The sequence below is a fragment of the Antedon mediterranea genome, chromosome 7, assembly GCF_964355755.1.
Source record: "Antedon mediterranea chromosome 7, ecAntMedi1.1, whole genome shotgun sequence".
In the NCBI taxonomy this organism is placed as follows: domain Eukaryota; kingdom Metazoa; phylum Echinodermata; class Crinoidea; order Comatulida; family Antedonidae; genus Antedon; species Antedon mediterranea.
Window position 1 is genome coordinate 7,044,454 of NC_092676.1, and position 20,843 is coordinate 7,065,296.

Below are 20,843 nucleotides of genomic sequence, written 5' to 3' on the forward strand. Positions count from 1 at the left end.
ATTATATAATAACATCTTTACCAACTGCCATGTTTTATTCGTAATGGATAACCATTAATGTCTACTGGAGTCATTGATGCTTTGACCCATGGGACATTTTTGCAATTGCAGTCAATTTGTCTTTTTGAAATAAACGCCGACAACGAAACTAAAAACAAAGAACTTGTTTGACGATGATTCGTTAGGTGTTGACCTGTTGGTCCCACGACTCTCTAGAGTATATTACCATTGCTAATAACTATTTAGATAAATGATCTGAAAACTGTATAAACGCCAGATTGGGTATCTAGTAGCTTATCGTGCTGGGGTTTGAAAGAATTGTTTAGATCGTATTACCTGTATTCAGCCAGGTTTTAGTGCCAAAAATAACTATACCGTATAAACCTAGTTTACTCATAGTGAAAAATAATATTTTACAGTATCTGTAACTTTTTAAGCGTATTTTATTTGTAGACTGGTGGAAATAACTCTAATAGCTTTTGAGTCAAACAAATTGCCAAACAAATTTGTTTTATATTGTTGAAATAATATGTTCAAAATCTGCTCTGCCCAGTATAAGTTGCCATATTTGCATAAAATCAAAATGGCTGCCATTGACAACTTTCATCCCAATTATCTCTTAATAAACTATAAAGAATTTTGTATAATATATACAGTATATTGAATGAATGAATATAGTGTATATTGATGGAATTAAAAGATTTTGAAGTCCGGCTGATAATATCCGCACTCCTTCCAAATTATTGCACAATCTAGTTAGATAAAAAATGATTTATTTAATATTTTGTATTTTTTAGGATAATACGTTATTTTCAATGCAAGAGATAGGTGAATAATGTTGAAAGTTAAATTTCGCCTCATTTGAATGAACGGAATCTCAAATTGTTCAGGATTAATTTGCTATAATCATGTGTGTTACGGTACTTTGTTATCACTTTTCATAGGAAAATTATGTATCTTTCGACAATTAGGAACCGAAACTCGAGGGATAGATAAGAGAGTACGGAGCCTAAATCGGTCGTTTCACTTCTTAATTAGGCCTAGGCCTACTTCGCTACAAAATTGAGTTATCGCATCAGCCTGTTTTGATCTAATATTTCATTCGCTATGAAAGCAATGTCGTACCTGAACAGGCTTAATCAAGTCCAATTAATATCGAATTTGTTGCAAGATATCAATTACTACTTGAAATAATTGTCACTCTTTGTCCCGTTTCATTTTCAAGGGCATCTATTGGAATGGGTGATTATAAATTGTAAATGAGAAAGGAATTTCTGGTGTGGGGATTTGCGAAGAAATGTAATAATGTTAATCGTTGAGTTCAATGACAGGGGCTCTGTCGAATTAAATTTCAGTACAATAACAATTATAGGTATTAGGTTTCTGTAGTATCCACACAATTTAAATAAGAGCAAGAAAACACAGTCTTATGAATCAACACTTTATTGTCTACTTTCTTTCTCAACCTCGTGTTTCAACCACCTGCCCTCAACGCCCACTCTAGTTCCCGTTACCACAATCTCCCCCTTGTAACAAATTACATTCTTCAACGTACCTACTAGGATTCCTTACTACTCTACCTGACCTAGTTCTATACGGAACTTGGTCTACATCTCTTTGTATGAATCTATCTACATTTACATGTTCTGGTTGTTCATTTTCAAAATCATCTATCAATACCTTATTCAATGGCGTCGCCCATTTCTTACAATCAGGGCTTACAATAGCCAGCCTTTCAATATTATATGTTTTTCTATTACTCAACACAAAAGTCGCATTTCCCACCTTCTTAACTACTCGAAATGGCCCCATAAATGAACTACTACCCTTATGTACATATCCAGTTTTCTTTACCTTTACATGCATTCCTTCCTGTACAACAGGTAATTTTACACTGTTATGATTATCAAAATATTTCTTTTGTTTCTCTTGTTTAACCCTTACTAGTTCTTTAAGTTTAGTTTTATCAACCACCACATCTGATGGCGGTGTCAATCCTTTTATATCTAACTGGTTTCTTAATTTTCGTCCATGTAACAGCAGTGCTGGTTCCACCTCTGTTGTTGAGTGTGGAGTGTTTCTATATACAAATAAAAATGACTGTACATATTGTTTAACTTCTTTCCCTTCTAATGATGCAGTTTGTATTGTTTGTTTTAACACTTTGTTAAATCTTTCTACTGCCCCATTACTCTGTGGGTGATAAATAGCAGAATGCAAATGCCTAATATCCCTTTGTTTCAGAAATTGTTTCATTTCGTAACTGACAAACTGAACTCCATGATCAGTTATCAATTCTAATGGGTAGCCCTCCCGAGCAAATACCCTCGACAGAAAATCTATTACGACTTGTGTGGTAACTTTTGGTACAAAACATACCTCTGGCCACTTAGAATGGTAATCAATTAAAGTAATGGCAAATCTGCACTGGCTTGGTAGTAAGTCGCAGGGACCCACTATATCTAGTCCCAACTTTTCCCAGGGCATTGATGGGTATTCTATGGGTGTCATTGGAGCTTTTGAAATCTTTATCGTTTTATCATGTTCTATACACACAATGCAATGTTTAATTATATTTTCTACCTGGGTATCCATTCTTGGCCACCAATACAATTGCCTTAATCTTTTCTTAGTTCTCATTATCCCTTGGTGAGCCTCATGTGCCTTGTAAATTAAATGAACTGTTAGGGAGTCTGGTACCACCACCCTATCACCTCTGTAAACTCTATTTTCTAATACTATTAATTCCTCCCGTACTTTATAATATGGCAGTATGTTGCTATCCAACATATCTTTACTTTCTGGCCAACCAGACTCTATGTATTTAATCACTTTCTGTTGGGTTTCATCTTTATCTACCTCAGCCTTAAATTGTCCTAGGGTTATACAACACTCTTCTTCTATCTCTACTAAACATACCGCAGCAATGTCATTGTTCTGTTCCGAGGACCCCCCTTCATATTCCAATGGCAGACGAGATAATCCATCTGCCACAACATTATCAGAGCCTGGTTTGTATTCAACGGTGTAGTTATAATTTAGCAGCCTTGCACCCCATCTAGCTATACGCATAGGTCTGTGGCCATTCCCACTGGATGCTAACAGTGTTGTCAGTGCTTTGTGATCGGTTCGTAGTATAAAATGTCTACCCCATAGGTACGTATGAAATTTCTCAATTGAGTACACACATGCCAAGGCTTCACGTTCGCCTGTGGAATATTTTCTTTCTGCACATGTTAACTTTCTTGATGTGAAAGCTATGGTTACTTCCTTCCCTTCGATTAGCTGGGTGAGAACCGCCCCTATTCCATACCCCGACCCATCTGTCGTCACAATTACTTCCCTTTCTGGGTCAAACAAGGCAAGGGCTGGACATGTCACAATGCTCTGCTTAATCAATGCAAATGCCCCACTGGCCCTTTCACTCCAGTCAAATTCCTCCCCTAATTGAATATCCCTTAGTGGCTGTACAAGGGTTGCATAATTCTTGATAAATTTGGAATAGTATCCGGCTAAGCCCAGAAAGGATTTCACCTGCTCTTTATTTTCTGGAACCGGAGCGCATTTTATTGCTTTAACTAATTCTGGGTTTGGGTGAAGCCCCTCTGAATCTAATACATGGCCCAAAATTTTAACGCTAGTCACTCCAAACTCACACTTGTCATTGAGGCGCATTCCATACTCTTGAAGCCTATTGAGTACTGCCCTTAGAGCTGTATCATGGTCTGATTTAGTCCTGCCAAAAACAAAAATATCATCAATAAAGTACCCAATATTGGGAATTCCTTGCAGTATTATTGACATTAATTTTTGAAATGCGGTAGGAGCAGAAGCCAACCCAAAGCACACCTTTTTAAATCTGTACAAACCCTTGTGGGATACAAACGTTGTAAGGTCCCTACTATTTTCATGTAAATTTAACTGGTGATATGCAGACTTCAAATCTAATTTGCTAAACAATTTAGCACCTGACATGGTATCTAATAATTCATCAATTTTTGGTAAAGGGTGTTTTTCAATTACTATGGATTCATTTACTTTTCTCAAATCCACACAAAGTCGTATTCCACCATTTTTCTTCCAAACAACTACTAATGGAGACACCCAATCGGTTGCCCCCTTAACCCTTTCAATAACTCCTTCCTTCTCCAACCTATTCAACTCATTAGTAACTTTGTCCCGAACTGCCAGAGGCAGTCTTCTCAGTGCTTGCTGCACAGGTGGCACTTGGGAATTAACCTTAACTGTATGCTCAAAACCTTTAATGTGTCCCAGATCAGAACCAAATAGATGGGGAAACTTATTTTTTACCCAACCCATATTGGTATCCTCACCCTCACAGTTCTCAACTTTCATTGTCAAACATGACATAGTTGACCCATCAATTGTTAACGCTAGCCTTTGAATTAAATCTTTTCCCAAAATAGAACACCCTTGGTCTACTACTAAAAACTTTGCTGTAGCCATTTTTGACTTGTACTTAACCAATGCATTAAATTCCCCAACAATTTTAATTGTTTGTCTAGTATAAGTTAACAAATTAACTCCACTTGGGTACAGTGCTTCCTGCACAAAATGTCTTTGAAACAGTTTCATACTTAATAGGGATACATCTGACGCTGTATCAACAACAAAAGGTAGGTTCACATTATTCACACGAATAGTCACTGAAACATTTGTCTTCCTCATGCACTCACCATTAGCTTCTCCATCGAAACACTGCATAACATTTGCATTACCAACTTCCCGACACATGCGCTGAAAGTGGCCTACTCTTGAACACTGACGGCATACTCGACTCCTTGCTGGACATTCATCAGAATTTGCCAGGTGGCGTTGTGACCCGCATCGAAAACATCGTCTTTTTCCTTCCCCATTAGGACCATTGTTACGGTAGCTCCTTTTGTTCACCTGTGTTTGTGCACACACTGGCATTGGTACTGCATTGAGTTCATCAGGAATCTTTACCGCTATCCCCTCTATCGCTTTCCGTTCCTTCTCAGCTGCTTCGACCCTCTCTGCAATCTGAATAGCTTTGGTCAAGGTCAAGTCTTTCTCCATTAATAATCTTTCACGTACTCTTGTAGAGTTTGTTTTTTCTACAATCTGATCACGGATCATGTCGTCATGCAACCCAGCAAACTGGCACGTACTTGCTAAGTGTTTAAGAGCTAAAACAAACGTTTGAACGTTCTCACCTGGTTCATGAGATCGGCTACGAAACTTGTACCTCTCCGCTACCACGTTAATTTTAGGTTCAAAATAGTCACCAAGTAATTGTAATGCTCTTGTAAATTCATCATTATCATCATCTGCTGCCTGCTGTGCACCTGGTATGGCAGCCGAAGTAGCCCTACTGTTCAAAACAGTGTAATAAATCCGTTGAGCTTCAGTACCTAACGACGCTATCAGGATAGCTTTGCGGCGGCCCGCCGACGCTCCCTCCAAGTCAGCAGCCGACAAGTAATTTTGAAATATTATTTTCCATGTTTTCCACTGAACAACGGGCGTGCCTGGAGATTCCAGAAATGGGTGTGGTTTACTCACTATGTTATAGTTCATCCTCGTCGCCAATTGTAGTATCCACACAATTTAAATAAGAGCAAGAAAACACAGTCTTATGAATCAACACTTTATTGTCTACTTTCTTTCTCAACCTCGTGTTTCAACCACCTGCCCTCAACGCCCACTCTAGTTCCCGTTACCACAGTTTCTATTATTTTAAAATGGGTCTAAGCTCTGATACACTATCACACTTTATGTGACCAAAAATAAAGTGTGATATGCCCATATATGGACACGATGACGTCATATCACTACCATATTTGGGCGTGTCAAACTTTTGTTATCAAACTAGTTTGATAGTGTAGAGAGAGCTTAAAGCTCTAATAAACTATCACATTTTATGTGAAAGAAAAAGTGATGTGCCCATAATGGACGCGATGACGTCATATCCATACCATGTTTGGGCGCGTCACACTTTTTTTGTCAAACTAGTTTTATAGTGTAGCTTGACTATACCGCTACTATCTTCACAATGGGAAGTGTACTAATATTATAATACTGTGCGTCATTTTTAAAGTGCGTTGATAAAATTCAAAGGTTAGAGTTGAATTGCTTGATTAACAAGAAATAAACATGCCTTTTCATTTATTGTCGCCCGCGGGTTCATTCTGATACCAGTCATTGTGTGTGTGTGTGAGTCGGATTTCAACAAATTGAGATATGTTTATCTCGTGCAACTAGTACTAAACGTTGGAAATTCGCGTAACCTTTATTTCTCTTGCTAGGAGCAATATTACGATCGAATCCAATAGCATCTCGCGTTTCTTTCCACATTTAAAGCGAAGTAAAAGGGTACTAAGGTCGAATGGGCCCGCAGGATCGCTCCTTCACATCCGTTAATAAAAGTTAACAAGATAATATTATAAGAAATGATAATGAAACGCGAACATTTCGAGTGAGTTTTAAAAAAGAGGTTATATGGATTAAAATATAAATAATGAATATATGAATAACATATTATTACATTATACATTGCTCCCACAACGTCATCGATCAAAGAGAGTGGCTGCGACACAGATGTACACGGGGGTACAGAGTACGGTTGGTATTATTTCTCGCATCCAGACATAAGATCAAAGGAGTGTTATGAGTTTCTCTCTTTGCAAGGTGAGCTCAATATCCTGTTGATTGCCTTGTTTAAACTAAATCACACCAATTAGGCTATAATACTGTAGCCATGTGTCTAATACTAGCACATGTGGCCAAAAACCTTTAAGAAATTCCAATTTGGGGCGACTTTTATTGGACAGCATAGTTTTGGTATCGGTTCACCTGGTATTACGTCACGTCGCATAGTTGTGAATGTCATCGTTGACGCGCGAACGTCAAGTCGTGGAGAAGAAGTGTGAAAATAAAATCTTCTTTTGTCGTCAATCATCCTGAAATATGATTCAATATCATATTAATCTTGGAAAATATTTGTTTATGTTTATATGGCAGTTTAAACGGATGAAAAGTATCCGGTATTTTGATTTTACAAAGTGATTTACGTTTGTGTCCGCTAATTAGAACAGCCATTTTTAAAAAGATGCTAATGTGAGGCATAACTCTCTACAACCTAAATGGAATATATCTATATTGTGTTGCACTGGAAAGTCATTGTTTGTTGTCTGAATTTGCTCATGAAAACGAGTAAGGTGGATTTTCTCTACAATAAGGTGGTAGGCCTACAGTACGCAAGAAGACCTAAAGCTTGGTTTCCACTAGAACGTAACGCAAGGACGTAAACGCAACGCAAGCGTTTTAACCAATGACAAGCGAAGTTATAGACAGTTAGCAATCACAAGCGAATAAGCCATCGCTTGTGATTGGTCAATTCACTTGCGTTGCGTTACGTCCTTGCGTTGCGTCGCTAGTGGAAACCACGCTTAACAGGAATGTTACAGACATGGTGAATTGTAAGTATTCAATGTAAATTACTGTTATTTCTTGTTCACTGTATATTTTTGTTGGTATTTTTTTTTATTTACCGAGTTCTCATACAATCTCTCTTTAAGTACGTATATATAGAATTTGATGACATTATTGTTTTACCCACACGCCAAATAACGTGTCCCCCGAGGGGTTTTCTCTAATGTTGTTTGGTTGTAGTGTTCTCTTCGTCCGTCTAGTTTCATTACAGTATATACCTATACCGAGCCATATTATTTTTGAATAGGATTGTGTAGTATGGATGATTCTTCCAGCGGGCCTACAACCGACTAGACCCTAATACAATTTATCAGTGGGCTCACCAACACTATTAAGTACCGAACAAAGTGTCCATTTTATTGGGGTCCCCTGGGATAGGTTCGTCGTAGTATAAAACCATACCTGCATTCATTTCACGAACATTTGTCCCCTTAATACTGATACGGGAGTACCCATATGAATGAGGTTCTGTTCGTTTGTCGAAAGTTTACTTTCACGAGCCTAGGAACATACACAGTAGGCATACGTCGTCACATTGGAACGTATCCAATTGGCTGTCAAATTTACGATCTGAACCCATGGATTATACATATCAAGTTACCTACTTAAATTGTCTGAACAAAATCATTACCTCAAAAAATCCAATCGTAATATACAGTCTATTATTCTACTTGTCGCTAGGTACAACCGTTTTATATTTTGTTTCGTTTATTGTAAAATTTAAAGAGCTCATTGCCGTGAAAAATGGTCGTTTTTAACTCGTCAAGTACAGTTTTGGTGGGAAAGTTATTGCAGTCTTTCTATTTATAATGTTGTTATGTAGTCTGCTGGTTTGCGGCGACAACAATGTGGAATGTTTTATTTTTGTCGTGTTGGTTTAAACCGTGTTCACAAATTATTCCAAACCTATTTATCAGTTGCATTTGCTTTTTACGATCATAAGAATGTAAGAAGATTTAGTAATATGTTACGTATTCGCTACTGTATATAGATTAGGGAAGTAATCTACCAACTGAAATTAAATGTTCCCCAACAATTGCTACTTCATTCAAAGCTATAAGATATCAATGTTTTTTTTTCACAAAACCAAAATTATTTTTTTCCCGATTTATTGTGTATTTATTAAGACAGGACCACAATGGTTTTCTTTTATCTGATTGTGTTATCCTGCATTTAGATGTTGTTTTTTCATAAATGAAATAAGATATTTTCTATGGAGTTCTGTTTGTTGATGAAAATGTATTTTGTCTCGCTAATTCTATGGCTAAAGTTTCTTACATTTACATAAATATACAGTAGGCCTACATAAGACCTATATATTTTGTAATCGTCTTGTGTAGGGTATATTTATGGTTTAACAACTCACTAAATGTATATATTTTGAACCGTAAACAATTCAAATATAATGAATAGTGTATTTCTTCTATAATGTCAGTTGAAGATACGGGCCATAAATTCAGTTCAACTTTATAGACTTTTATGATTACGTCTAGACCTCATGAAGCCCGTATCTACTCTTAATGTCTAGATATGTAATTCAAAAGTAAGCATGCCGATTTGCTTGATGGGTTAGAAATATGCTGAATTGTTTGTTCAACTGTTGAAAGTGACAGTCCCACGGGTGCTGGCGCATTCAGTTTTTCTTGCCTGCTAGCATAGTATGCTTGAAAGTTCGGCAGGTCACAGGAGTAAGTGGAGTCGAGGAGTTTAACAACACTCGACGTATTGAACAACCGAAAGAAAAGGCCTAGAATTCTGACTGGATTTTCTAACCGAAATCACCATTCATGCTATTTTAAACGTTGGGACATTGTTTGGAGTTATATTATTTTGTATTGGAAAACTTTAGGTGAGTTACGAATTGATAGTGCCTGCAGTAGATGATGATTTGAGACGGATCTTGTTATTTCATGAAATCTGGTCGCCAACTAGTTTTAACTCCACATAGGTGGAGGTACTTATTTTTCTAAGTGTGTTAAAATTGTTCTTATTTTCGTTAATGCTTTCTATAATTTAAATTATCTTTCATAAAAAAGACGTATATAGACCTATTAGTGTTCATGTGTTTTCGTCATTTGTATTTTTCCTTAATTGTAAATCAATTTATTTTTGTTTGGGCATGTTCATTTATCCCCAAGTACATTGTAATCGTACCCTAAAGTTGCATATCCTCAGTTATGGGGGAAATGGCAGAATGATGAGCATTGTGGTCATGTTACAAGAGTTGTCAAACGGCCTATATAGATTATCTGATAAAACAGTAAACTCCTACTAGAAAGTAGGAAGCATTTTGCCATTTTCCCCTGACTGTTCTGGGCTAGGCAGCCAGAGGAAAATGGCAAAAGCCTAGCTAGTCTAGGTCTACATCTATCCATCCGTTTTATGGTGGAATTTCTCCATGCTTTTGATTGCTTTGGTTTAGAAACTATCTCCATCATTTGTTTGCTCCCTTTGCGATTTTGATCATACCATGCTGCTTTCAAATCTAATCTGTACTATTCAAATACCCGCCTTTTGCCAGAATAATAAGCAGCATATTGGTAATTAAGTATAAGCAAATATATATACTTTTATAAGATAAGATAGTTTGCTTACGGACAACAGAAATTGATTGATCAAGTTCACTGTTGTCGCCTGTTCTTTTGCGTCATCTAATGTCATCACATTCTTTACCGCGTTTACTTTTTTTCACTCTTAATTACACCACAGACCTTTCCGGTGGATTGGAAATAAACATTTTGTAACCATTACCGTACAATAGTCTCATTATAGAGGATTGTATACATAAACATGTCAAATACAGAGAATAAATTTGTTTGTGATTTTTGCATGGGACGGGTTTGGAAAGCGCTTAGGGGTCGAATTAGTTCGCTTGCTCGAGCTAGCCATATCCGTCATTTTCCTAATGCTAGAAAAACAAGGTAATTTGTCAACTCAGCAAGATCCCTTTGAGTTGCAACCGAAAGCAATTTAACATTGACAGGCCAAGACAGATTAAACTTCGTGGGAGTATGACCCCTGACCTCATACATAGGAGGTTCCTCATTATAATATAAATTTATTAATCCTAATCGCAAATTAATGAAATCCCATTAATTATTCTCGATTCTATTGTTGAAAATGTTGACCATTTGTCAGGCTAAAGCCATGGTCGAAAGATGTTTGTAATGTAGAAGCCTCGGGGGTCTAGCAGATTGAAGTTTCGATAATTTTACCAAAGGGCCTGACTAAGCAATTAGTAACCTAATTAGAAACAATAGAGTGTAATTAATAACATAATGTATTTTGAATAAATATGTATAATATTTTTTTAGGATTTTGTTTCCTATTTTCAGTAGGCTATAAATTACCATATCAAATTTTAGACGAAGAAGGATTTCGGTTCTTTTTTTCCTTTTTTTTATTCTATTGAACAAACCATTCCACCATGTGACTATTATATAAGGCTTTTATTTTCAGTTTGTCTTGTATGAGGATTGCAGGCATTTTAGAATATACAAATCAAATTGATTTAGTTTTTACTATTAGATATTTTTTCCCCTTTTTGTTAGGTATCACCCACCTGGTTGTATTTGCCTGTTTTCAAAAAGTATACGTAGGCCTACAGACACTAGAAAATAGATATCACCACGAATTTAAATACCTAATTGAACAATTGTTTATACATGTAGCCTATGCCTACATCGAGCGAATGAACTTGTAATTACAAAAAAAGAAAGGTTTATATAATATAAATAAATTTTGACCCGATTATTCCTCATGTTTGTAATGACGTAAGCAATACCGATTCAGCACATTTAGGTTAATTCTCAGATATGTGTTTATCACGCCTAATAAAACGTAATCCCCGTTTAAACACACACCTACAATAATATTAGGTCCTTCTTTACTGCTTTAAGCCCCGAGATCTGGATATCGTCAGTAGTCTCGTAAAACTGGTAAACAGTGTTTAAACAACACTTTGATTATGATGGTGTAAGAATAATTAATAGCGCTGGAACTGTAATAGCACATTAGTGACAGTTTTTATAGGGTTTCGAACGATTCATGATCGCTGTAAATTTAGCTTTCGTTCACACGGGTTTTATGTGAGATTTTACAACGACGCCCTCATTACTGTACATCTTCTCTCCTGTTCATAGAATCCAATTTGACTATTTTTTGCTTTAAATTACAGTTCTTTCAGGTAAATAATTTTTTTAAATCTACTTTTTGGTCAATGTGGAAAACTATTATGATTAAATAAAAAAAGTTGTTTCGATTTTTGTTTATTCCATTCGACCAGGAGCGAGGGGTAAGCCTAGCTGAAAAGTTAACATTTCTATTCCTATGGCAATCTACGTATATCAATGTATGGAAATGACAGGCTGGCGCGTTTATTTTGTATTTGTATATATTTCGTATGAAACGTCACGTGTGCCAAAGATTTAGAGCGATTACAATCTCGTCGTCGCTCGCTACCGTATACCTGTTATTTCCAATGTATTAATACGTAAAGGGTTTTATCTGTCAATCATTTTGTGATATAAACGGGTTGGACAGAAACTAGCTAGTATCCTGTGGACTTTATACTTCTCTACTACACTTGACACAGACCTATTAGCTTCATCGCCTTCTATATCAACAACCATCACAACGCTTGCCGCCGGTTGTCTCTACGCTATTTTACACAGAGAGTAATTGATTCAGGCCTAAATATCTATATTTTACCGAACAAGAATGTTATATTTTGACGGTATGTTGAATAGTAGTAGAGGTAAGCTTAGATTATATTAGGCCTATTTTATTAATAACCAAACCAGTGCCTAGGATGTACTGTCAGTGTTGGTCACGTAAACAAGAACCACGACACATGGATCTATAGGTCCATGGTTTGGGTGGACTATGGGAATCGCATTACGTGGACCTGGTCCATGTTGGTATTCGGGATATTGCATTTAGTTACGGGCTATGCACTTTAGTAATTTTTTTAAAATATCGTATACCAAAAATATAAACTTTTGAAATAAAATTATATCAAAATTCGGTTAAACAGCTTTTATATCAACGACTTTATTTTAATTAGAAAAAGATTAAGAAAAGAATGATCAAATTATTCATTATAATTTTTAATGCACCATATTATTCCTATTTTCTACATATCCGGATTATTTCTTAAAACCACGCAAACAAGAGCTTATTCTTACCGATGAACATTTAAAACATTTCCCAGATAGTACTAGTAAATTCAATCTGAAATTTTTTTGAGTGATTACATTTTCTTTGGGTTTGCATCTCAAATTGAGATTCAGTCATTTACTAAACCGACAACACTGTCTGTAGGCCGTAACATAGTTCGATATACATATTAATATAAACACGTCTGGTATTATTCCGATATTGAAATAGATTAAAACATAAATGAATGAATGAATTAACCTATTTTTGTTAACTCTAAACCAAAATGATTCGTGACAATTTTAGTTGATTATTTTTATCATCTCAATCGGTTATTCATGAGACATTAAACATTTATATCTTCGTTGGCCTCAATCTGCAAATATTACCATAACGCCTCGACCTTTGTATTTCGTATGAAAACTCTATTAAATATTACCGTATATCATAATCGTCATTGTTAAATTCTATTACGGTACATGCCGTTTTAATTTGTATTTTAGTGTATTAAAAAAATATAGATTTTGGTTTCACACTAGGACAAGTACGTACACGTACGTATAACCGCACAAATTTGTCCAATTATACACACGATCATCAGAACTGTCGGATCGCGCGCGCTTGTTGTGAAATTACTTTCGTTACGCGTGCTTCCTTGCGTTACGTCGTAAAATGCGAACACACCTTTAATTTGGACATTACTCATTTGACCCGAGTTTTTAAAGAAAATTACATTTTTAATGATACAATAATGCCTTTCAACCCGAAGGTCCAGGGTTCACTAATTATTATATTATTATTAAAATAAAATTATTATATTGTAACTCGCGTATGTTTTACTTAACTTAAAAACGGTGTGAATATATTAACTCCAATTTCCTGGGCGCACAGAAACAGGACAATTTTGTGGTAATATTATAACCGGTTAAAAGGCAGCGCAAAATAACCGGTTAAAAACACCCATTCAATTCGGTGTTACGCCCTTTAACCGCTTATTGCTGGGCAACTTTTTGCTGCAACACAACATAAGGGTTATTTTAACAGAAAATTATAAGGGGCTTTGTGAATGAAATGAAAGTTCATACAAAACAAGTGGTCATTGAATCCATGATATCTTTACTTTTATTAAAAGAATTGAGACCGAGTGTCGTGCTTCAGTAATCCGAAACATCGACAGAGCAATGACATATCATTGTGTACAATGCCTGCCATGTTAAAACGCGGACGATGTTGCATGCGAATAGAATAAACAGTACTGAATAATAACGCAATGTTGCATCGAGTCGCGATTAATTTCCAAGTGAAAACAGACCGGTATAGAATGATTAATGAGTTTATGAAGACGATTTAAATACATTACTCTTCAGTACGCTATAAACATGTCGCATTCTGTGTATACTCAATCATCTTATAAATCACAGTCGCCCTAATTTACGATTTGTACACTGACAACATTGTCAGATACAAGTGTATAATAATTATATTAATTATGAAGTATTTTGATTAACGGGTTCTAAGCAATTCGTGATTCAATTATTGAATTATTCAAGTGTTTCTTTACACATTCTGGTTTGTCGGTCGGTCGCCATCTACTTTTTTGTCAATTTCTGGTAACATCATATAGGCCTAAAGATATAAATCTCAATAGTTTGTGACAAGTAGGCCGAAGTAAAGCTTTGTCGTACACAATTTAATTCCATTCTTCATTATCCGACTCATTAGCCGTATCTAAATATGTAGAGTTTCACAGGCAAATTCCTTGATACAATATCACATGTGAAATTCATGTAACTCCCGTATCATGTACCCTAACCTTCCTAAACCATAGAAATATTATAGTGAATATACACTATATACTATCTGTATGATCTAACCTTTCATGATATAGGCATCATGTGAAAAGCACATGGAATGCTGAATTACGGATTTGCCTTTAATTGTTGTAATATTATGAATATGATACATATCAAACAACACGTTAAGTTACAACAATTAAGTTACACCACAACAATATTCAATTTAATGAAACCCACATCCAGCATGTATCCACAATAATAATTATGTGGTGAGATACAATACTATTATCTTGATTGTTTTATTAATTGTAATAATTATGTGCAATTAATCCCTTCCACACTTCAATTAATTGGATAATAAATACCAATGCTGTTTTCAACGTCGTTGTACATCATTCTGAGCAGCACGTACCGAGACCTTGGCCTTCAATTTGACATCGACAATGTGTAACTCATTTTATACACGACGACATGTCTTTAAAAAATAAAACAATCATATGGAATTGCTTTAATCGTTTGTCCGCCTCCTTAATTCTGGAGTCGATTTACTTTATTAGGTTACGATGGGGTCGAACAACTCCCCGATGAAACATGTTATTAATACAAGTATAGGCCTACGTTAGAATATCGTTCTTTTAGCTAGGCGCCAATAGACTTATTTGTCAGGGTGTTGCACTAATCTAGGTTTAAATGGTGTTTAAAGAGATATTAATTAAATAATGAGAGTGCTTGTTAAATTGTTTATAAATTAAACCCGTTTTAATAGTGCACACAAAAGGTCTTTAAATTGCGGTGGTTCCTTTTCAAAGACGTTATTCTTTGTGTTAAATCGATTCTTACTTATTGGCGGTGTGTTTGCTTCGCTAAATCCATGAAATGCGAACCGACCAATCACGAGCTTGTATTTGAGAAAATTGTGTCGTGAATTAGATTCGGGGTGGAGCGACGTGTGGAAAAACAAAGTTTGCATTTGTGACGGAATCACTCTATGCGAACAAGGCGAGCTGGTAAACAGTAGTTTTTATAACCGCTCAAAAGAAATCGGTTAAAACATGGGAGAATAGTGATTATAGGCTGCAGGTTTAGAATACACAGGTGATTAATAAGAGTGGATATATTTTGAATGTGTTTTAGCGTCGTCTCAGTTTACTGGAGTCAGAGCTTTAATCGATATTTTATTGTGGACTTTCATTTGTGTTTTTTAGGTCTTTGATTACTCGCCGTGACACAATTACATTCAGTCGATCAAATAGGATATAGTAAGGCTGTTGGAACTTAACTATTGGTGTCCATATACTGTACGGATTGACAGTGATGCATTGAACAGAATTAATGGAAATCATGGCTAATACGTACAGCACTACACTGTGTTTTACGTTATTTCTCTTCATAAATGGAGTTCGTGCTCAGCAGAATCATGCCGAGGATCCATTTTACGAACAGAAACCCACTCGATGTATGCCGATCGAGGTGGAAATGTGCAAGGGCCTCGGCTACAATGAAACAAGCATGCCAAATCTCGTAGGCCATGAACTGCAGCAGGATGCAGGGTTAACGCTACAAACATTTACACCTCTCATCCAGTATGGTTGCTCGTCTTTGTTGAAATTCTTTCTCTGCTCTGTGCATGTACCCATGTGTACAGAACAACTTGATAAACCCATCGGAGCCTGTGCTCCTATGTGTGAACGAGTAAAACGCAAATGTGAACCAGTTTTGAACGAGTTTGGATTCCCATGGCCAGCTAGTCTGAATTGCTCGAGATTCCCTCAGAAAAATATCGAAGGGAATCTGTGTATGCCTGGACCTGAAGAAACAGAGGAGGACAAAGAAGTAGGCCTACCACCACATCCGAACAGACCAGGATTGGATAATAATGGACACCTAATTACTTTGCCAGGAGGTGAAATATCTCTGGAAACGTGTAGGCATAAACCCAGCCAAGAAAAGTGGATATACGTGAAAAGATACGGTGATTGTTCTCTGAAATGTGATCAAGATTTTTTATTTACTGAATCACAAAAGGACTTTGCAAGATTGTGGATGGCAATTTGGTCATGCTTATGTTTCATTTCAACTTTAGTGACCGTTTTAACTTTCATGATAGAACCATCACGCTTTCGATATCCAGAAAGACCTATTATATTTCTGGCCATTTGTTATTTTATGTGCAGCATTGCTTACATCGTGCGTCTTGTAGCAGGAAGAGAAGCAATCGCATGCGACGAGGAAAATGGTGTTAAATTCCTTATTTTGAAAGAACTTGAAAACACTGGGTGTGCTATTACATTTTTACTTCTGTACTTTTTCGGTATGGCAAGTTCGTTATGGTGGGTGATTTTGACATTAACTTGGTTCCTAGCCGCTGGACTAAAATGGGGACACGAGGCGATAGAAATGCATAGTAGTTACTTTCATTTTGGAGCCTGGGGAATCCCGGCAATAAAGACAATTGTTATTTTAGTCATGAGGGTCGTGGACGCTGATGAACTAACGGGGATGTGTTACGTAGGAAATCACAACTCAGAGGCCCTCACTGGGTTTGTCATAGCCCCATTATTTACATATTTAGCAGCCGGAACACTGTTTCTTCTAACCGGTTTTGTATCACTTTTTAAAATTCGTTCCGTGATGAAAAACGACGGAACGAAAACGGATAAACTTGAACGATTAATGGTAAAAATCGGTGTATTTTCTTTGCTGTATACTGTTCCAGCAACGATCGTCATTGCGTGTTGTTTCTATGAGCGTTCAAATTACGATACGTGGATGATGGGACTTCCGAACCCAAATATTGAACTATTTATGTTAAAAATATTCATGTGCGTTGTGGTAGGAATAACCAGCGGAATGTGGATCTGGTCAACAAAGACTTTGGTCTCATGGACACGTTTTTCAAAAAAGCTTTCGGTAAAGCAGAGTAATGTGAAGTATGAGATGCCGAACGCCGCAGCTGCTAATGCTACGCCGGTATGAAATCTATTCTATAGTGCTTAATAATTGAATCACAATGGATGCCATATATAGGACACAGTTGCTTCACACTATTTAAAATTATTGTAATTTATCTGACTGTATTGATATCTGCAAGGAATCGTATCGCCAACGCTTAAACATGGTTCGCCGACAATGATGAATCATATCATTGAGTTAGGAAAGCGAACACATTTATCATTACATTTTCTAGGCGTTCATTGATCTATACGTACTTATTAAACATTTATATAGTATAATTATGTGTTATGCATTGTATAATGTGTTTCTATATACAGGTCTTCTTCCGATTTACCGTGTCGATTCTTCAGAGTATCGTATTTTAACAGAATCACTATAACACAACATTCCTCGTTCGTAAACGGTACATCGATCTTTTTATAGGGTAAATGCCGTGTTACTGTTAACTATATATGGAAAACAACATCGTTTTATTCGATCTAACAAGGCTTAATTTGTTCACAAAATCTCCCATGAATCTTAGTATGTTACGTCAAAATAAGAGAAAAAATCATTTCGACAATTATACGCAATAATTGCAAGTTTAGTAAAAACTATATATTCGTGTAATTTTGAATTTGTAAATCGCATATAAACATGTTTGTGAGTACAATTATCAGTGGACATAATGGTAAAGTGTGAAAACGTTTTATAACTTGGTGTAATATCAAATTATATAATCAAAATTGGTCTTAATCTATCCTGATTTGTCAGGTCTTCCAATCTCGTCTTAACTGACTGCATTTGACATAATGTAAAACACATTAGGCCTATTTGACAATTTATAGTTATAATTCAACGATAGAAGAATGGGCAGAAAGAGTAGACTCAACTTCTAAAATATGGCGTATGTATTATCAAATCAATATTATTGGGCTCTCATGTCTAAAATCAGTGAAATACCTTTGATTTTAAAGGGGGTTTTCTCGTCAAAGAACCGACTCTTTGAGGTCAGTGTTGTGGACTTGGTATTCAGGCTCCCATAGTCGTCAAACACAGGCTTACAATTGTTTAGCCTGCATGCATTGAAGTACGCTTCAATAGCGTTAAAGGATATGTTACCTGATTTTGTCGAGCCGCTTTCACAAAACGTAATTAAGCATTCACGCAATGGTAATAAGCGAGAACTAGAAAAACACGATGAACACACCTTTCAGAAAAGGAGGAGCCGCGTAGCCGCCATGTTTTTAAATTCATGCATTCAAATTGGTGTGCGTGTCTCCGAAAATGGAGCCAAATTAACGATTCTTCACACTACAGTAGTATGTGTTAAATAAAGCAGTGTTTTATTTAGCATCTACAAACAGGGACATTTTTCATTAATTCATTTTGTTTAGCAACAACGTCTGAATTTTGGTAGGAAGCATAGTTTTGCCACACACCATTTTATGAATATAGCAGGTTACTGTTGACTATACTCGTGGCGAAAATGTTCAGAAAGTGTATCTCCCGATAACACATGTACCGTTATGCCCTCCATACGATATCTTGTATTCTCGATCATGCTATTACCTTTATAAATACTATTTTTAGACCCTACTCTCACACCATGCTAAATTAATTCATCCACACACATAGGATACCTATGAAAAAAATGTGTTAAACTTTGTATACAACTCTATATATAAGTTATTATATTTATAAATGAAATAATTATATCGTAGGGCATAGGCCTACAGGTCAGTTTAATGTATAACCCTGTATCCCCGTAATTGTGATAGCCCTATTTAAATGCCAAGAAGTGTTACAAAAAAGCTATTGTATATAGAGTTTGATATATATACTGTACGTGCATTCAGTTGTATAATTTCATAGAATAAAAGCATAAAAAATACGAGATTGTGCTTGTTTTTATCAATTGAGAATGTGATTAAATGTATTTTTATTTCAAATGTATCTATTCTTGAAATTGAAAAACGTTTACGGCATACTTTTAAGATGTATGAAGTCATAGAAAGCAGGTTGTCTAACATTTTTTTCTTCGAAAACAAGCTAACAGAAAGGAGGTTGATATTGAAATTTTTGACAAATGTATAATTATTCACGTTCGAACTAATAATATTATTTGTTCTCATTAGTCATCGTCAATGAATTGTAGCAATTATGAAGAGAATTATCTTCCATAATAAACAACATCGTACTCGACCATTGACTGTACGTCATCGTCACCATTACATCTATCTACTTCTATCCCTTATAAACTGATATTCACATATTGAGCAACATTTTATACAAAAACAATTCTGTAGAAAACATCGAGAAATGTATTTACTTGAATGTTTTGTACAAATTTAGTTCAAATATATTTTTTATTGACGTATATTTTGCATGGAATGCCACGTTCGGTATATTAAAAGGTCACCGAGAGTATAATGATGTTAAAAATGTACATAGAAGTCTATACGATGTAAAGCTGTATCAATCGATATCTCTAATCTTCTTAAGAAATATTATCAGCTTATATTATTATCGACTGTGTGGTTGAAAGAAGAAAACAGCATTTAATGTCTCTGATTCCGTTTCAAGAGACACGACCTATAGACCTATTATATCACTTGATGTCGACTTCAATTCGTGTATGTGATTTGAGTTTAGGCTTCGATTCGTGAGTATGTGATTCAATTCACCATTAGCTTTCATTTGTGAATAAAAGAATTTGAGATGGAAGAACGATCAATTTTAATGAATAGAATGACTGAATACACTGATTTTTGAAAGCCACGTAATGGGTTTACATAATAATGCCTAGTCCTATCTGTCTCTCATGGGGGGGGGGGGGGTGGTAAATACTGTACAATACCACACAGGCAGTGTCGTAACGTACAGACATGATCCCCCTTTTTTAGCACCCCCAAATGGCCCTTTTTGACATGTTTTAATGCCTGTTTTTTTTTGCGCTGGGCACTGCTCAGGGGTCCTTGGGTTTCGCCAGTGAGCGCTCATAGCCGTTACGCCACTGCACCCAGGCCTATTGGATTTAGCCTGTCATTGGAATATTCCTTCCTCAAATACAATAATACTGTTCGAAAGAATATTCTGTACTGATATTCATACAATTCAGTTTACAGTAGTACAGTATATTTGTGAAATTGCCATAAAACACAGTAACTCGATATCATCATTTACTGGATAAAAGTAAATACAGCACGGTAGCTTATGTATCTGATTACATACACATTCGTCACTTTACTCCCGTGATACTGAATATAACATGTAAATACGTATGAGGGTGGATGCCCCCATGTTGAAAAATACTCAATACATTTAAATAAATCATGCATGATTCCACCAAACGTTTGTGTTTAAGTGAGGCATTTAATAAATATGCAAACTGCCTTAAAATATCTAGGCGTTGTTTTCTGTTTTGATGATGAGAATAGTTTCTCGAAACATGTCAAGACATTTTAAGGCAGTTTGCCT

The 20,843-nt window shown here is 35.9% G+C and overlaps 1 protein-coding gene across 2 annotated transcripts; it reads left to right on the forward strand.

The window, feature by feature from the left end:
* The first annotated feature begins 9,047 nt into the window (after positions 1-9,047).
* LOC140054583 (frizzled-4-like) lies at positions 9,048-19,260 on the forward strand. Of its 2 annotated transcripts, none has more exons than XM_072099628.1 (2): positions 9,048-9,325; positions 15,635-19,260. In XM_072099628.1, exon 2 carries the CDS (start codon positions 15,762-15,764, stop codon positions 17,403-17,405), a length of 1,644 nt encoding a protein of 547 aa, XP_071955729.1. In that variant the 5' UTR covers positions 9,048-9,325; positions 15,635-15,761; the 3' UTR covers positions 17,406-19,260. The 2 variants fall into 2 exon arrangements, with proteins under 2 accessions (XP_071955729.1, XP_071955728.1); XM_072099627.1 differs by lacking the exon at positions 9,048-9,325 and adding an exon at positions 15,411-15,524.
* The last annotated feature ends 1,583 nt before the right edge of the window (positions 19,261-20,843 follow it).